Here is a 13,586-nt window from a genome sequence, read left to right on the forward strand (position 1 = left end):
GAATTAAATATGTAAATCAAATGAAGTTGCTTCTCCCCAACAGTGATAAAGAGTTAACAACAATAATGTTGAGCGAGTAAAGAAAATAAAAATAAAATTGTAAATACCTGTCATTTGTATATACTCTCAAAGGTCTTCTATCAAAATCACTTTCATATCTAAACCTCTCGTCCATTTCTTCACTTACTTCAGGATCTTGGTCTGGTCTATAATACTGTCTGTCCAGGGCACGGTCATCATTGAACCTGTCAAATCTTCTATCTGGAATGTCAACCTTGCTGGCAAACCTTTGATGTTTTTTACTGGAAATGTCCACTTCTTCATTAGTTTTTTTAAAGATTCTTCTATTCCTTAATTCAATTTCATCATCTAGATGTCGGTATTGGTCCTCCTCCAGGCGTCTTTGGTTTAGAAGTTCTTCGTATGCCTCTGAAGGAGTTAAGACATCTTTCCTAGGACCCTCTGAATTTTGGCAAGATATTGGTATTTGTGAAGGTAAATCAGGCTTAACCTGACTAATAAGTTTTTTATTTCTTTGATTTTTGTGCTGGTCAATTAAAAAAAAAAAGATTTTAGATGCTATTTCTTAAAAACTAATTAAACCCTCAAATGATGTTTACTCTATATCATTTCAACTCAAAAGCTTAATCTCCCATAAATATATCTTACCCTTAGGAAAAAAATCATCAGAAAATTTATCTTTCAATAACACTTATAAATAGCAGATATACAGACAACAGTAATATGGATAAGTGGCTACAAAAAGAGAAGATAACTAAATGCAAACTCCTATCCTAGGGGATATTAAGCATACTTTCACAATTAAATATTGTTTCAAAATATTCAAATTAAATTTTTTCTCAACACAAAGAATAACGAAGGTGGTTAAGTTTTTTGGCCCTAGTAACATCAAGCACCCTTAAATTTGAAAAAAATATGTATAGCTAGAAAATGTCAATATAAAATAAGAACACTTAAAAATAAATTATAATTAAATCTCCCCCTTGAAGTTAAAGAGTTTGGTTTTGATTTGGCTTATTTTTTAAATATTGTATTTTCTAAAAAGTAAAATGTCTAACATCAAAACATTTCAAGTACAAAATATTCATCTTGTAGTGTTAAAGATTTACTGTGAAAGCAACACTTACCTCAGAACTCTTTTCTACCTGTCTGAACTTTTCAGTGGATTCTTCCTTACCCCTGAGAAATTGATTGTATTCTTTGTTGCGTTCAAGTTTCAACCTTTCCTTAAAATAGACACCAAAGGCAATGTTAATTTCAACTTCAGGAAAAAGTATCTTAATGTTAAATCAGACACACAAATCAGAGATCTTGCCCAGAATCAAACATGCGCATTAAAACACATTAAAACATGCGCAAGTCCAGATTAACTCATGAGGTCTCAAATAAAAGGAAGCTGCTTCAGATGCAAAACATCTCCATTTTACACTCCAATAGCTGCACAGCTTAGACAACATTTTCCAAGGAGCCATTCCCCATAAATCTAGGATTTTATGTTTGTTTACCAACAGCAATCCTAGACAATCCAGGTGCACAATGTCAAAAACATCATATATAAATCTTTCCCACTAGTAAATACAAAATGTGTTGGCCGGGAAGTCTGTCATTAACGTGTTCTCAAGGAGACGTGACCAGGTTCCTCTCACTCTTTCCTTCTCAGTGCTATCTCCTCCAACCCTCTACCCACCTCTCGGACAACCTGCTGTTGACCATTTTTTTATCGAGGCTAAAGAAGGATCCTTGTTGTATTTTAAACATAAAAAGGTAAATTATTATACGCAGGAAAATATTATAAAGTAAATGTTCCACTGAAACCCCTAAAGAGTATGTACATATATTTGTGGAGTGAAAGAAATAGACACCCAAATCGACCCACAGGTTAGGGTGCCACATAAAGCTCAGTGGGCTTTCGCATCCATTCACGTCCCTGTGTTACAGAGCATCAACTTACTGCTCAGGAACCAGTGCTGGAGTAGAGAAGGTGAATATTCAACTGACCAACATATTAAAGAAATAAATCACATTATATGGTTACAAATGTAATGTCCAAAAAATTTTTAAGCAGCACAACTAGATACTCCACAGACTTTTCAAGTATAGAAAATGATATAACCTGTTTGCAATTAAATTGAGAATATGTTCTTTCATAATTTTGATCCCTCCTAAAACTGCTCCCCACAATAACTACTCCTAATCACCTACCTTGGCAGATAACCTGTCACCAATAGGAAGAGAAACTCCCAGAGTAGATGGATCTGTTTCACTCGTGGATAGAAAATTTTTCTGTATATGTACACATTAAAAAAATATATTACCTAATTGCCTTTATAAAATGTTTCATAAATGAGTTTTAAGTTCAAATGACTAAGCTATTACATTAGAACAAAGAATGAAATGAGTTGAAATCAGAAACTATAAAATCTATAGAGACCATAAGTAGGAAAAAACTTTCTTCCAATCAACAACTCCCTGAAAAGGAGAATCAATTTGCAACACATATTTATCTAATGATTTTAAATGATTTTATAAAGCATGAGGAAAAAAGAAACTTTCTTAATTCATATTCCTTTTCTAACTAAGCACATATTATTCATTCTCAATGCCCTAGAATTCTTTAAATACAAATTTAAACTTCTTCACAAATAGTCTATGCATACTGCAATGTTTTTTTTCTATTTTTTCTGAAATTATGAGTGGATATCTACTACAATGCCAGAAGATACAAACTATGAAGACTGTTTCTTTATGTGTCCCTCCATTTTTGTTCAGTAGACATTTAGGTAACTCAATGTAGTAGACCAAGCATTAGACTAGGAGTCAAAAGAACGAGGCTTTAGGAGTAGCCCCAACACTTCTCAATTGTGCAACACTGAGCAAGTCACTCACATCTGACCGGACTTTCTCCTTCTGTAATGAAAATGGTTTCTGCTCTGCCTACCTACCAAAGCTGTTATAAGGATCAAGGAAGATAAAAGATGTAATATTCCTTTGAATACAATAGCAAACACAAGGGATTGTTAAAAAATTTATACAACCCACAACTTTTTTTTTTTTTTTTTTGATATTTTTCTGAAGCTAGAAACGGAGAGAGACGGTCAGACAGACTCCCGCATGCGCCCGACCGGGATCCACCCGGCACACCCACCAGGGAGCGACGCTCTGCCCACCAGGGGGCGATGCTCTGCTCCTCTGGGGCGACGCTCTGTTGCAACCAGAGCCACTCTAGGGTCTGGGGTAGAGGCCAAGGAGCCATCCCCAGCGCCCGGGCCATCTTTGCTCCAATGTAGCCTCAGCTGCAGGAGGGGAAGAGAGAGAGACAGAGAGGAAGGAGAGGGGGAGGGGTGGAGAAGCAGATGGGAGCTTCTCCTGTGTGCCCTGGCCGGGAATCGAACCCGGGACTTCTGCACGCCAGGCCGACGCTCTACCACTGAGCCAACCAGCCAGGGCCCAACCCGCAATTTTTTAGTGCTGCTGCTTAGTAGTATATAATCTGGAATAAGTTATTTAACTTCTCTGCCTCAGTTTCTTTGCCTATAAAACAGGGGTGTCATCTATAAGAGGTTATAAAGATTAACTAATCAATAGTTATTAACCTGTCCAGCTCCATGCCTCTTATTTAATCACTAAACAAGCAATTATTGACCATCTAATATTTTCCGGTTACATTTTTTAGGTGGTTGGGAGACAAAGATAAGCATATGTGCATGTTTCCTATGTTCAAGAGATTTACAATTCAGTCTGGGAAACAAACATTTAAGCAAATAACTGCAATATCATATACTAACTGCTACAATAGTTATATTGAAAACATTATGGGAACAGATTAATAAAATAAATTATTTTTAAATGTTTCATTACATCTAAATTTCTAAACAACTTAATTTGTGCTACAAAAGCTAATCTGAAAGTTGGGAGAATTCTAAACCTATTTGTCAAGGGAAACAATGACTCATAACTAGAATGTGAGTCAGTTTAAGCCCCTATACACCAAAGTACACTACAAACATAATCGTTTTGTGGAGTTATACTTGTACAAATAAACACCTCGAGTTCCAACCCTGGGAAGGGATAGAGCACCTTACTCCTTCACTGAACAACTCCCTACTCCCAAACCAGGGCCAGAATTAAACGAAAAAATAAACAAACAATTAGGGCAATGCAGTGAGTGTTGCAAAAGGCTGAATTTTAGTCATTCACTCATTTATTCAGTAGATATTGAGTGCCTAATATGTTCCAAACTGTTTGATATATTTGAGACTCATCAGTGAAGAAAACAAAGTCCCTGCCTTCCTGAAGATTACATTCAAGCAGGGGAAACAGATAAGAGATAAGTGCTATGACAAATAAATAAATAAATAAAAACTGGCTACAGGTAGTCCAGGAGTCTAGGGAATGGGATTGGGAAGAACAGAAATCTGGAATTCCCTTTTAGACATGTTCAAAATAAGTTACTCATTAGATTCTAATTATCGTATTTTTCACTCCATAAGACTCACCTGACCATAAGACACACTTAGGATTTTAAGGAGGAAAATTAAAAAAAATATTCTGAACCAAATGGTGTGTTAAAATATTTAATAAAATACCGTATTTTTTTGGCCCTGGCCGGTTGGCTCAGTGGTAAAGCGTCGGCCTGGCGTGTGGAAGTCCCAGGTTCAATTCCCGGCCAGGGCACACAGGAGAGGCGCCCATCTGCTTCTCCACCCCCCCCTCCTTCCTCTCTGTCTCTCTCTTCCCCTCCCGCAGCCGAGGCTCCATTGGAGCAAAAAGATGGCCCGGGTGCTGGGGATGGCTCCTTGGCCTCTGCCCCAGGCGCTAGAGTGGCTCTGGTCGCAACGGAGCAGCGCCCCAGAGGGGCAGAGCATCGCCCCCTGGTGGGCAGAGCATCGCCCCCTGGTGGGCAGAGCATCGCTCCCTGGTGGGCGTGCCGGGTGGATCCCGGTCGGGTGCATGTGGGAGTCTGTCTGACTGCCTCCCCGTTTCCAGCTTCAGAAAAATACAAATAAATAAATAAATAAATAAATAAATAAAATAAACATGGACATTTTCATTAAAAAAAAAAAAAAATACCGTATTTTTAACTCCATAAGATGCACGGGCATTTTCCCCTCCACTTTTGGGGGGAAAAAAAGTGCATCTCATAGAGTGAAAAATATGGCTGGCCCTGGCCGGTTGGCTCAGTGGTAGAGTGTCGGCCTGGCGTGCGGGGGTTACCCGGGTTCAATTCCCGGCCAGGGCACATAGGAGGGGCGCCCATTTGCTTCTCCACCCCCCTCCCTTCTTCCTCTCTGTCTCTCTCTTCCCCTCCCACAGCCAGGGCTCCATTGGAGCAAAGATGGCCCGGGCGCTGGGGATGGCTCCTCGGCCTCTGCCCCAGGCGCTAGAATGGCTCTGGTCGTGGCAGAGCGACGCCCCGGAGGGGCAGAGCATCGCCTCCTGGTGGACAGAGCGTCGCCCCTGGTGGGCGTGCCGGGTGGATCCCGGTTGGTCGCATGCGGGAGTCTGACTGTCTCTCCCCGTTTCCAGCTTCAGAAAAATACAAAAAAAAAAAAAAATGGTAAAAATATCAAATAGGCTGTCAAATAGAAAAATATGAGGTTCAGGAGAGAGGCCTGGGCTGAAATTATAAATTTACTGATTCAGTTTAATAACTGTCTTCTGAGAATATGTCCTTCCTGAATTGTTAGATGGTCAAGTGTTTTTGTTCTAAAAACAGGAAAGAAGATGGTAGTTGTTCTCATTACCAAAATTTAAAGATTTGATTTTTTAAAAATATGCATGCAATCTACAAGCCTGGAAGCCACAAGGAACACAAAAAGAATAGGACTTAGAAAGTGTCCCAGGAGTGGAGGAAGCCACTGACCCACTTCCCCATATCCTATGTAATGTTCTTTTTCCTTTGCTTTCCTTTCCACTCCCACTTTCTCAGATGTCAACCAAAATTGTCTTCCATATTAAGGAACTATATTGTTCCTCCACCAAAACTACATTCTTGAAAATCTAACACCAAAAACTCCTTCATAGCCCTTTGAATTTAAAGATTTGTACTCCTTGACCTCTTTGCCTTTCAATAAAACAATTTCTTCTTATGCCTCCCACCATTCTTTTTTCTTAAAATCATGTATCTATGATGAAACATAAAATCCACAAGTGAAAATGGTGGCTAAGAGAGGAAACCCCACTCAATAAAGAGGGGGGGTGGGAGGATAATAAGGTACAAAGCCAGGGAGGCAGGCCGAACATGAAAGACGTCACATGCCATCTACAGGATTCAAATTCTTATCCTGAAAACAGTGAAAATACACCGAAGTATTTAAATCAGTAAGTGGCAGGATCATTCTGGAAAGCTTGAAGAATGGAATAAGAATTAATGAAAGGAGATCAGTTAAAAATCTATAGTACTAATTTAGGGCAGTTAAGAGTCTCTAACATGCAGAACTAACTGTCCTAACACCATTATCAAGCTCCACCCAGGCTGCCAAGGAGACACAATGCCCTGCCTATCACACAGGGGTCCTAGCCTCTCTGTCCACCATCACTTCTTACTCGTCTCAGAAAAGAATATCCATCAGGCTGGTGCACCTAATATGCCTCATTCACACAAAGCTAAAGTCTACCCCCAAATCCTCCTTTTTCATATACTCTCTATCCGAAAAGCTTCCCGTCCTCCCTCTATTCCCCTTATAGAAATCCAAAATCTACCCATCCATTTAATAAAATGTCTTCCAAAACACCTTGAGGCCTTTCCTAATCATTCTATCCTTCTTGTTAGTTACCACTCTCAAACTGTATGAATGTTATCTCTAATCCCCTTGAAAACAGGATTCATACCTGATTCATCTTCATGGTGTTTAAAAAGTACTGACTGAATAATGAATGAATGTGTGAGATTCTTTTTGAAAACAGTTTTGTAAAACTGTCTTTGTTTTCCAATATAAATTTATAAATGCAATCCACATGTTTGAGATGCAAAAATATCAAGTGACTCGAATCCTGACACTTACTTAACTCAATAACATCTTAGAATATCTTAACTATTATCTATTATTTTATTAACTTTAATGTGATTGTAGCATAATTTGAAGAACAAAACTGGCACGATGAAACAAACGGAATTACAATAGATGCAGAATATTTCTAAAGGATGAATGAGAAAACATCAAAGACAAATGCAAAGCAGGAATCAAACAGGATGCTTAACTGAATTAATGGAAAATTATGTCATCTTGCTAAAAGCAAAAATGCAAAATGGTGCCATGCAGAAGTCTCAAATTCACAGACAAATCCATTTTTCTCATGGGAGAGCAGCAATATCACAGATGCCAATGATTGCAAGTTACTAAATCTAAAAAAAAAATCTAAAGAACATCTTACAGGCAACCCTACCTTTCTCTTTGCTTCTGTAATACCCTAAAGTCAAGGGAAACAAACCATTCATAAATGTATTCAAAGACCTTTTCTCCATGTGCAAATCAGAGTAAGAGAGCATATATAAATTTGGAACAAACATCAAAATGCAGTTAAAAAAAAAACTAAAGAAAATCTTAGGATGACTACAAACATCATATTTGTCTAAAATAATTTTATAACCTACAAAGTAAACTGCATTTTAAAACTTAAATCATGAGTTTAGCTACTATATAATTTAACAAAACATACTTAAAACAAGAGTTCTGCTAAGTATACATAAAGCAAATTGTGGTGGTTAAATATGTTAAATAAAGTTTTATAAACTTAGCTCATAGGAAAATAATTAGCAACTAGAACTCCATTTTATTTTAATGCATGGGTGCAGCGAATAGAGGAGCAAGAAATCCTAACTAGGCTATCTTAAACCATGATAACTTTACGAAAAACATAACCAGAATTTACCATTTCATTAGAACCCAATGCCCTACTCCAAAAAAAGCCTCTTATTCCATGGCACCAGTTCTCAGCACCATTTTTTTCGGTCAGTGTCATGTATGTTACTCAACTTGCTGCATAGTACCCCACTGCCAGATGCCACTGAAAATCTCAAACCTTAGGAAAACAAATTTAGGAGATGACCACTGAAGCATAAACCCAACTAATTAATAGCAGTCTTTACCTGAGTAAGATAGCGTCTGTAATCTTGCCGCAATTCTTCTTTTAGCTTATGTTTCTTCCGTTCATACTCTTCCCCAAGTGGTAAACTCAATCCATAATCAAATCCTAGAAAGAAAACAACTTCTTAAATTATAATTTCAATACAATCTACTATAATAAAGCAAAGTAGGAAGGAATACAGTCATGTTGATTCTGATATTGGCATTAGGATAATAAATTTATTTAAAATGTTTCAATAGGTAATATATCCATATATTAGAAAATATTACTGGCCCTGGTCGGTTGGCTCAGCGGTAGAGCGTCGGCCCGGCATGCAGGAGTCCCGGGTTCGATTCCCGGCCAGGGCACACAGGAGAAGCGCCCATCTGCTTCTCCACCCCTACTCCTCTCCTTCCTCTCTGTCTCTCTCTTCCCCTCCCGCAGCCAAGGCTCCATTGGAGCAAAGATGGCCTGGGCGCTGGGGATGGCTCTGTGGCCTCTGCCTCAGGTGCTAGAATGGCTCTGTATGCAACAGAGCGACGCCCCAGAGGGGCAGAGCATCGCCCCCTGGTGGGCATGCCGGGTGGACCCCGGTCGGGCGCATGCGGGAGTCTGTCTGACTGCCTCCCCGTTTCCAGCTTCGGAAAAATGAAGAAAGAAAAAAAAGAAAATATTACTCCCACTAATGAAACCCAGCTACTCAGCTCTCTCTCCTGCCCATGACAATCAGCATTCTTTCCCCTTTAGATAATGGTTCTGCATTGTTTGGATTCTTGCTTTTACAAGGACAGCAAAATTAAAGCAAAGAAAATTTGACTTCTTCATTTAATTCTACTGAAATTTCTATAAAAATACAATTTTCATCTGTTTTCATTCTGAAAATTAGTAACAGGATATTTAATCTGTAAGAATATCCTTGCTATAACATATTTGAGAAAAATTAGGGCCATGGTGTGGCTCAGACTGAAATTTCAAAAAGCTTTTAAGGTTAAGCCATCAATTTTGATTTCACATAAATGGATATTAATTTTTACTGTGCTAAAATATACATAATATAGAATTTGCCACTTTACTTATTTTAAGCATACAATTCAGTACCATTAAGTTCATTCAAAATGTTGTATAACTATTACCACTATCCAATTCCAAAATTTTTTGATCATCCCAAACCACTGTAAAAAGATAATTTTCTAGAAATCTTTAATTATGAGCAGTGTTTCCTTACACAGAGTTCAAAAGTAAAATTACATTTTGGGATGATGACAATAGTGATGGATGTACAACCTATAAATACACTGAAAACCACTAAATTGTACAATTTAAATGTTAAACTTCATGCTACATCAGTCATACCTTAATAAAGCTGCTATAATCTATAATCACATTACATACTTTTCAATTATCTTAAATAGTAAAAATTGTATCAAGAAGCGCATATATCAGATAAATATTTGATTTCTAAAGTCTACCATTTTTAGTCCTACTATGTAATATAAAAAAATTATCATTTCTAAACAAAATAAAAATTTTCCTTAGTCAGCTACAAGCCATACAGATGAAGTAATTGATTACAGTTTGTGAACTGATAAGGATTTCACCAATTTTGTGCCTTATTCCTTATAATGCAGCTAAATAATGGGAACTTATCATGAATGTGTCATATCACTGCTTTATTACATCACTGAAATATTTCAGGGGCAAAAAGGTCAAAGTAGTATAAATATAAATGAATGTCTATTGATATTCCTGTAATACTAAGTTCCCCTTTCCACTATAAACTGTGGAATTGTCTTTATAAACACATGTGGCCTACATAACTCTATGATGTGAGTACAGCAGAGGATTCCTCAGGACACCTCTCTCTCAGGCTCAAGCTCTCTTCCCAAAAGAATCTAAAGCATTCCATATGCCTGGATTTAACTCATCCTAGAAAAGCAGTCTTTCCTCACAAAGGAACCTAAAACTTATTTTTAAAGAAACAGATTAAGCCTAAGAAGAGAAAGTTTTAATTCTTACATTGAGAATGGGGTATCACAAAAGTAACTATAAACTCCATTAGAACCAAGTCCACGCTTAATTCAACATTATAATGCTTGGCACACAACCTGTACCCCAGAAATGTTCACTGACAAAAGGTGTAAATGAACATATAAATCAATGTATAAATCAATGCCCGAGTATAAGGAAGAAATGAGAGAAAGGAAGAACACACTATTCTTATTACATCATGTTTGCTTTTAGTCAGACTGCATAGCAAGAGGAAGCATAATAACTAATAACAACAGTTACCTATCTCTAGCCACACAGTCACAAAGGATGCTCTACTGTGTCAGAGAAACAGACACCACGCAGCAAGGATGATGCCTCCCAGCATGCTCGGCTTTCCTCTCAGGGAACAAGTAATTCACTTTCTGAAGTCATGTGCTTAAGGTGGCTTTTACTACTATTTTTCAATTTTGTTTGGCGGATTTATATGAAATGATAGAAAAAAATGTGATTCATTTCCATTTATAAATTACTGTCTAACAAGAGTATTTGCTTTTTTACCATTGATTCAAATAGTATTTGTAATAACTCATAAAAAAAAGACTATATAATATCTTCTGAATTATTTAAAATTATACTAACTTGAGGTTTACTCAACAGAAAATACTAATTTTTTAACGTTTATTTTATTGATTTTAGAGTGAGAGGAAGGGAGAGAGACAGGAATATCAATCTGTACTTGTATGTGCCCTGATTAGGGATCGAACCGGCAACCTCTGCACTTCAGGATGATGCTCTAACCAACTGAGCTATCTGACCAGGACAGAAAATACTAATCTTTAACTATTACTTTTGTCATTAAATGTAGATCATATAAAAAAATTAATAACTGTATGGAACAATTTAAATATTCTGTTCACTTCAAGCTATATATTAACAGTGGCATCTCAGTGGACTTACTGAGCTAAGAAACATGGTGAGACTTACTTATTCAGAGCAGCTGTCCTCTGATGGTCCTAGTGGCAAGTAAGGCATTACTGTCATTTCAGAGTCATCTGAAATGATGTCACTTTACCAAGTACAACACAAATGACTCTAAGATAGTTAACATTATGTTTCAGAACTACATCAATTAGAAATATTTGGTTTTTACAGCGGTTGTTAGGTAAAATATTTAAAACTAAAGTATTCAATCTCTTTAAAATCAATATGCCTTCTAACACAGCACCCATAATAAACACTTTTATAAGACAAATTGCCATAGAACACTTAGTTTCCTCTTTTCATTATTATATTACCATGAGAAAGCATTATGCAAAAATAAAGGCCAAATTATAAAAATAATAATAGGCCTTTACATAAGCAACTGACTTATCAAGAGTTATGACTACATTAATTGAGAACATTGTACTCAAACTTCAGCTATAGAGGAATTACTACCAATCAACCACTTTTTTTTTTTTTGTACAAACTGAACAAAAGAGGTAGACTGCCTGGGATTTAGTTTATAAGAGAAACCTAACCCTACATATGCTTAAAAGTGATAGTTAAAAAGTACAACTAAAAATTAATAAGAAATCAATTTCCTTTTGTCTTTTTTCAAGTCTTTACATAAATATTTTTTAGCTTAGTCTAAACTCTAGAGCTTCTCTTCAATGTAAAACTCTGCTATCACTTCCCTTCTGATATTATTTTTAAATCACAACAATTTTTCTCTTTGTAATTCTTTTCCAAATTTCCATGAGCATATAACTATATTTAAAATTATATCAAATAATTTCTAGTAACAGGAGTAAAAACGTTTTATGTTTTAATAACCTATAATCTTATTGCTTGCAAATTTCCTAAATAATGACTTCATAGCATGAAAGATAAATAAATCCAGTGCATTTTGGATGTGAAATGCTGACCAATGGCTTTTTGATGTAACAGTGGAGATACGGCCCAGAAATGGTAAATAAAGCCACATAGGGACTACACACTGAAAACAAAGTTCTGGAGGCAAGGGAGCTGAAAAGGAACAGAAAATGAGTGTGCTGGGAATCCTCAAAAAACACCCCCAGCTTTGGTAATTCGCTACAAAGAGTCACAGAATGCAGACACACAATTATGGTTTATTACAGAGAAAGAATACAGAGCAAATTAGCAAAGAGAAAAGACATATGGGGCAAAGCTCAGAGGAAACTAAGTGCAAACTTCCAAGAGTCCACCCCAGTGGAATTACCTAGGTCCTCCACCAACAAGCTGTGACAACCCATGTGAAGTACTGCCTACCAGGAAGCTCATTACATACCCGGTGCCCTGGGCTTCTATTGGGAGGTGGTCACAGGCACGCTCTGCCTAGCACTAAAAAGACTCCCCCAAAGGAAAACAGCTGTTCTGCATAAATCACATGGTTTGTACAAACAGTTTAGGCACAACGAACTGTTCTTATCATTTATAGAAAGTGTTATATCAGTACAGAAAACTGTTTACTAGCTAGGTTCTAGACACTCACTTGCCAAGGGCCAGCCTTGTAGGCAGGCCTTTCTAAAAATAGACAGGCCTACTCTGTTAATAAGTATGATATAAGTTGGCCTGGACAGTTGGCTCAGTGGACAGAGTCAGCCTGGCATATGGAAGTCCTGGGTTCAATTCCCAGTCAGGGCACAAAAGAGAAGTGACCATCTGCTTCTCTCACCCTCCTTTACCTCTTCTCTCCCTCTTCCCCTCTCGCAGCCAGTGGCTCCACTGGTTCAAGCATCAACCCCAGATGGGAGTTGCCAGGTGGATCCTGGTCTGGGCGCATGTGGGAATCTATCACCCCTCCTCTCACTTAAAAATAGTCTATCTCCCTTCCTCAAGAAAGAAAGAGGAAGAGGGGAGGAAAGGAGGGGAGGAAGGGAGGGGAGGGGAGAGGGAAGGGAGGGAGGGAGGAAAAGTCTTTGCCCAAAGGCATAGCATCTAGACCAGAAACAAGAAAGGTAATAATTCCCATATAGCATAGTGCAAGGGTCCCCAAACTTTTTACACAGGGGGACAGTTCACTGTCCCTAAGACCGATGGAGGGCCGCCACATACAGTGCTCCTCTCACTGACCACCAATGAAAGAGGTGCCCCTTCCAGAAGTGCAGGGGGGGGGGCCGATAAATGGCCTCAGGGGGCCGCATGCAGCCTGTAGTTTGGGGATGCCTGGCATAGTGAGTGCTTTTTTGACACTTTCCATAATCTACTGCAAGCACCCAGCAGTTTGGTATACAACAAACTTTCCTTTCACCCAGGGATAAGGAGAGTTATTAACAGTTTTATGCCAGACTAGGCTGATTTTTAACTCAAATTTTAGATTTTTTTTTTTTGGACTAAAACTAGCTTTGCATTGCTTACAATATTATTTCTGACTTGCAAAAATCCTCTCTCCATGTTTTATTGTCATGTTACCACTTTTTCCTCTTGTAATCCCCCCCTTCAATCTTGTCTGCGAGACAGACAGAAAGTAAAGGACACTTCTTTCTTGCACCTATAGTGGAAATCTC

The 13,586-nt window shown here is 37.9% G+C and overlaps 1 protein-coding gene across 1 annotated transcript in view; it reads right to left on the bottom strand.

Moving 5' to 3' along the window:
- CSPP1 (centrosome and spindle pole associated protein 1) overlaps positions 1–13,586 on the bottom strand; it is a 109,245-nt gene that overhangs the window by 73,687 nt on the left and 21,972 nt on the right. Inside the window, exons 4-8 of the mRNA XM_066378930.1 lie at positions 8,111–8,214; positions 7,408–7,431; positions 2,224–2,304; positions 1,149–1,247; positions 108–547 (exon numbers count right to left, since the gene is read on the bottom strand). Of these exons, the coding sequence (XP_066235027.1) occupies positions 108–547; positions 1,149–1,247; positions 2,224–2,304; positions 7,408–7,431; positions 8,111–8,214 (748 nt within the window). The remainder of the gene's footprint in view (positions 1–107; positions 548–1,148; positions 1,248–2,223; positions 2,305–7,407; positions 7,432–8,110; positions 8,215–13,586) is intronic.

Source organism: Saccopteryx leptura, chromosome 3, assembly GCF_036850995.1.
Source record: "Saccopteryx leptura isolate mSacLep1 chromosome 3, mSacLep1_pri_phased_curated, whole genome shotgun sequence".
NCBI lineage: Eukaryota > Metazoa > Chordata > Mammalia > Chiroptera > Emballonuridae > Saccopteryx > Saccopteryx leptura.